The 5,927-nt window shown below is 30.7% G+C and overlaps 1 protein-coding gene across 1 annotated transcript; it reads right to left on the bottom strand.

The window, feature by feature from the left end:
* Positions 1 to 554: 554 nt before the first annotated feature.
* Positions 555 to 4,198, bottom strand: LOC115709401 (trihelix transcription factor DF1). Its single transcript, XM_030637500.2, has 2 exons — positions 3,464 to 4,198; positions 555 to 2,851 (listed from the first exon to the last, which is right to left on the bottom strand). Exons 1-2 carry the CDS (start codon positions 3,811 to 3,813, stop codon positions 1,090 to 1,092), a joined length of 2,112 nt encoding a protein of 703 aa, XP_030493360.2. The 5' UTR covers positions 3,814 to 4,198; the 3' UTR covers positions 555 to 1,089.
* Positions 4,199 to 5,927: the final 1,729 nt, after the last annotated feature.

Below are 5,927 nucleotides of genomic sequence, written 5' to 3'. Positions count from 1 at the left end.
GGACCCAATTGAAGGGTCCATGACTACATGTGATGTTGGCATATTGTATTATTGTGGGTAACCCTCTGTTACAAAGGGCTTTACCATATTGTCCCATTTTATAAGCTGTAATCCACTACATTTTCACACCCTTCTTTCTCATTATTCTTTTTTTTTTTAATTATTTTAAATCCCAAAATAATAAAATTATTATTTTTTATTTTATTTAAAAATGCTACTAATTTAGTAAAAGTTTATGGGTGTTTGTACCATAGATCTGGGATCTAATTTTACCTTTTATTACTAGATAGCTAATACTATATTTATTTAGATTTGTATAATTATTCTATAACTAGCTACTATAGCTGTACTATTTTATTATTATTATTATTTTTATATATATTCTAGATCTGAAATTTCCTACCATTTCTTTTCTTTTTTTTTTACTTCTTTTGTTGTATGATTTTGGAGAGTTTTAGGATATACAATTTTCAATCATTCATATCATATTGTGATTCATTTTTATGCATTTATTGTGTAAATAGTAACAACATCAACAGCATATAATAATTAAAAAAAAAAAATTGTAATTGATATGAAATATTAATCTGAAGAAGAAGAAAAAAAGACTAATAACAATTTTCTGAAATTTACACCACCATAAACAATTAAAAGAAAAATAACATATTCACTAATAATTCCTTTTTCATTTATTATTTTTTGTCATGAAATCTAAACCCTCTTTACCTTATTTATTTTAGGAAAAAATAAATAAATAATAAAAATAAAAATGAAAATCCCCTTCCCAAAAACCCATGTGTGATCTTTCTCCATATTTTGTTTTTCTTTCTTTTTTTCTTTTTCAATATCTTGTCGTATAACAACTTTCCAATGTCGTTTTGAGTAAGTAACACTAAAAATGTTTCATCATGATCAGGTCCACGCTTCGCCGGAAAACTTAAAAACAAAAACAAAAAAAAAAATAAGAAAGAAAAAATCTCTGACCCACCGGCCGGCCGGCAGGTCAACGGCAATGATCATCTCCGACAACCCCATCTCTTTTGCTTTTTCTTTTCTCTCTCTCTCTTCAGCTCAATCATTCTCTGAAACTCACTCAACTGCATTAACAGTAGTAGTGGAAGCCTTATTAGCCACCAATTCATAATTATTCCCACCTTCATCTTCATCATCTTCTTCTTCCTCTTCCATATCTTCATCTTCCTCATCTTCATCATCATCCTCCAATCGCGTATTAATCTGATTATTATTATTATTGTTCTCGGGTTGCAGCGGAGCAGGCGGCCATTGCTGCTCCGGCTGAACCATAAGCGGAATCGAATTCTCCGCTTTATTTGCTGAGGCCACAGCAGCAGAAGCGGAAGAATCGTAATACTTATTATTCTTCATTCTGTAGAGAGCGTCCAATTGGTGAAAGTAAGGACATGTCTTGGAATCTTCTGGACGTTTTTTGTTGCTCTCTTTAACTTTCTTGAAGTATTTGTTAATGTTCTCCCATTTTTCCTTGCATCTCTTGGGATTGCGATTGTACCCGAGTTTCTTCATTGCTGAAGATATTTCTTCCCAGAGCGGTCCTTTGGGACCGTTTTCTTGATACTTTGAATCCAGATTTGTTCTTAACTGGATTAGAGCTAAAACCTCCGTTTTTGGCCACCGCGATGAGCTCATTCCTCCTCCTGAACCCTCCGCGGCCACCACCATTGAACTGTTGTTGGTGATGATGACATTGTTCTCATTTGTTGATTTCTTAACATTTTCACTCACCACTAATGGCTGTGGCGGCCGCGGCTGTTGCTGTGGCGGTGGCTGTTGTTGCGGTTGCGGTTGTGGCCGAGGAGGAGTGGATTGCACTGCCGTTTGGATAACCTTATTGTTTAAAATTGGGGCGGCAACGGTGGCGGTGGTGGCAGTGGTGGCGGCGGGATTGTCGTTATTATTATTTTGCTGTTGCTGTTCGGAAACTTTTTGAAGAAATGACATGACGGCAGCGTCTTTGGCGGCCGCGAAAGATCTTTCTTGAGCTAAAATTTCTCTTTCGCGATTAATTCTGGACATCTCTTGCAACCTCCAAGCTTCTTCCCTAACCATTCTCTCTTGCTCTCGTTTCTCAATAGCTTCCAGAAACTTCTTCTGCAAATCTTCTTGTCTCTGAATCACTTCCTTCATCAATCTCTCAAAGAAATCCTTCCACTTCCTCTTCCTCTTCCTACTCCTCCTCCCAATTTCAACATCTTCCATCTCCTGATCATGATCGTTATCATCAGAAGACGTAGAAGACGATGACGTCATCGAATTCGAAACAAGATCCGCTGAAATATTTCTCATAAATGTAGCTGTAGCCGCAGCAGTAGTAGTAGCAGTAGGAGGAGGAGGATTCATTGCCGCCGAAGATATTATCGGCGCCGGTGGTGGTAAAATCGAAGTAGTAGCAGTAGGGTTTGCTGAAACAAACGGAGATTGAAATGAGATGTTCATGGCAGTAGTACCAATCGATGGAACAGTAGTAGTACTACTAGTAGTAATATTTTGAGGCAATGGCGCCATTATTGGACTATTATTATTGCTCGGTGGCGGCGGCGGTATTGCCGATGCTGTTGCAGCTGGTTGATGAGGTTTGGGAATATTTAGCTGTGGCTGCGGAGGCGGCGGAGGTGGTGGTGAAGATGATGATGATGAGAAAGAAGAGATGAGTTGATGATGATCTAGAGCTTCTAATTGATCGAAGAATCGATACGTTTTTCCGTCGGATTTACCAGTTCGGCCATCTTTGGTTCTTTTGTGATACTTGTAAACGTTTTCGAATTTCTCCTTACATTTCTTGGCGCTTCGATGATAACCAAGCTCAGCTAGCTTCCTGTATTAATCATATAACAACAACATTAGTTTAATTTTTGCTGTAATTAATTAATTAAAACTCGATCGATGCAATAATATTATATATATATAGCATGAAATATGGTGAAATTGACAGCCACACAGGGAAATGAGTTTATTTATTTATTTATTTATTTTTATCAGTGAATTTTTAGAAAGGGAGTGATGAGAGAGCTAACTAGCTACTGATGAAGCTTGGGATTTAGCAATAACGATATATTTATTATTACAGTGTACGATATTGTATGTATATATATATGCCATGAATGAATATGAATAAACCCCAAGTTGATCAGTAGAATTTATTCTCTTTTACCTTGAAAATCTAATTAATAAAAGGAAGAGAAGACCCAAGAAAACAAAAATCTTAGAGAAATATTTACGGAACAACTAAAAACTCATGTTGAGATATAGAATTTATTCAACTCATTATTCTTTAGGGAATAAATAATAAAGAAATTATTAAAACAAAATTACCCAAATTTTTTAAAAATTGTATTATCACTTAATAATCAAACCCAGAAAAATTAAGAAGAAGAAGAAGACCCCCTTTACAGATCTCAAATTAAAATTGAGATAATAATAATAATACCTTGAAACATCATCCCACAATGGACCTTTAACAGATGCATCTCGAAAAGCAACGTCCATTTCAGAACGTATCTTCAAAAGAGCAATAGTCTCTTGCCTCGGCCACCGATTACCACCAAAGCTGCTTCTATGATCCGTACCACCACCACCACTCATTAAAATCTCATCATCATGTTGTTGTTGATGATGATTTTTGCTATTATTACCACTCATTATTATTCTATGATGATCTTCTACTAATTCATGACCTGAATTACCACCCCTCGATTCAGCCGCCGCATCGCCACCGCCACCGCCACCCGAAGAGCTTCCTAACCCAGTTGGGGTACCACTTGAGTGATCCCCCAGCATAGAATTACAAAACAAAATAAAACACACACAAAAAAAGAACTATATATCTTTCTACTACTTCTTCTACTAATACTTTACTAGCATAAAAATAATAATAATTTTATTATTATTACTCTTTCTCTCTCTCTTGCTGGAGAATTTTTCTTCTTCTTCCTCCAAATTATTACTAACATCTGATGATGAAGATGAAAAAAGAAAAATCATAAAAAAAAAATTGAGGAAAAAATAAATAATAGTAATTGAAATCAACCCCTGAAAAGGATAGTGAATTTATGAAGATGAGGGTATAAGGGTGAATTTTAATTTTTTATTTTAATTTTTTTTTTCTTTCGGTGCTTGGAGAGATCATCTTAGCTATACTTGTCAATCTCAAGAAATATATTTATATATATATGGCCACATTTTTATTATAATATTTATTTATTTTTTTTTACTTTTTATAGCTGCGGAATCTTTTTTTATTTTTTTATTTTTTTCTGCGTGTAGGTTGATTTTTTTAAAGATAAAAAATAAGAAAGCACCATATGGGATCATTCACTTGAGTTCTTCTCAGTAATAATAATAAAAGTGGGCACAGAAACATGTATAAAAATAATTAAAAAAATACATTAAAAATAAAAATAATTATACTTTTCTTTATTTTTTTTTATGTCACAGACATTTTTGAACAGCTGCACATAGAGACGATAATGATAATAAGTTGATTTTTGTCTGTCCAGCTAAATTTAGTTAAAAGCCGGCCCATGTAGGTCAGCTTTTTATTATTATTATTATTATTAATTATTTTTTTATTTATTTTTGGGTGAATGTGAAGAAAGAATTAATTCAGCTAAGTTTTTGCTTTTAATTTTTTTTTTAAATACAAAAAAAAAATTATACATAAATAAATTTAATTGTTTAGGGTTAAGGAAGTACTTTGGGGGTGGTATTTTGGAATGGTAAATTTTATTTACATTTCAAAAATTTTTAAAGACATACTATTTTAATAATTTTTATTTTATATAAAATTTATATTTTTAATTGTATTAAATTTTTTTTAATTTTTTTTCTTTCAATTCATATTCTTAAAAAATATACCTATGTAAATAAAAATAAAATATATTTTAAATATTAGGACAAAAAAATAAAATAAAAAATTATATAAAATTTTCTTAAAAAAATAAAAAATATATATACATAAGTTGGAAAAAAATTATGAAAATAAAATCAAAATAATTATTGAAATTAACATAAAATAATATGAGAAAAAAATATTAAGAGTAATTATTTAAGTTTCTATTTTTTTTTTTTAATAATAGAGTGTATTTATTATTTTATGAGGTGCAAAACTGCAAATAGAACTTTCTTCTTAGAAATCAGTGGGGGTTGGTCACTTCTGAAAGTGAAATGACTATAACAACCCTAACATGCTTCCCATTGACCCTTTTTAATCATTGAAGCTAATCTGACACATTATTTAATTAAAATCAGCTAATTAGTGATCTGGGTTTGTTTCTGTTTAATCCAACAATTTCATATCAAATTTAACAAATCTTTTTCATTCCCAATAATACCCTTTCCCAAAAATTAACATTAAATAAGCAAAAATTAAGTTTAATTTTCAACTTGTTGGGTGGTAGCACTGTAGTACTCTACAAGTGGTGTAATGTAAAGGCCCTACTGTGATTGTGACAATTGTATAATTTGACAAAAAGGAAAAAGAAAAATAATCTTTATCATAATTAATATTAATAAAAAAATCCCTACAAATTATAAATGATATGTAAATAAATTATTTTGAAATTTTATGGTGTAACTTTAAAAATTAGTTTATCAATACACTCTTTAATATTTTTAATATTTAAATAGTTGTAATTTTATTATTTTATATATATGATAAGATATGTTTGAAAATTTTGAAAATTTTAAAATAATTTTATGTGCTGAAAAAAATAAATTTTAAATAGTCTATTTGCATGCATTTTTTTTTTTAATTTTATTTTATATGTATAATATAAATTTCTTATATCATAAAAAAAATTATATAATAGACCAAAAATTTAAAAGAATACAAAATACACTAATATAGAAAAAAATTTATTTTACTTTTTAATTTTTTTTATTTACAAAAATAC

The sequence above is a fragment of the Cannabis sativa genome, chromosome X (assembly GCF_029168945.1).
Source record: "Cannabis sativa cultivar Pink pepper isolate KNU-18-1 chromosome X, ASM2916894v1, whole genome shotgun sequence".
NCBI classification, from domain to species: domain Eukaryota; kingdom Viridiplantae; phylum Streptophyta; class Magnoliopsida; order Rosales; family Cannabaceae; genus Cannabis; species Cannabis sativa.
The sequence above is the reverse complement of the archived record's forward strand: the minus strand, read 5'-3'. Positions and strand labels throughout refer to the sequence as shown.

Excerpts from the sequence above, each read along its gene's own strand:
- LOC115709401 (XM_030637500.2), bottom strand. The coding sequence starts at position 3,813 with ATGCTGGGGGATCACTCAAGTGGTACCCCAACTGGGTTAGGAAGCTCT. Across the intron at positions 2,852-3,463 it reads TTGTGGGATGATGTTTCAAG|GAAGCTAGCTGAGCTTGGTT; the intron begins GTATTATTATTA and ends TGATTAATACAG.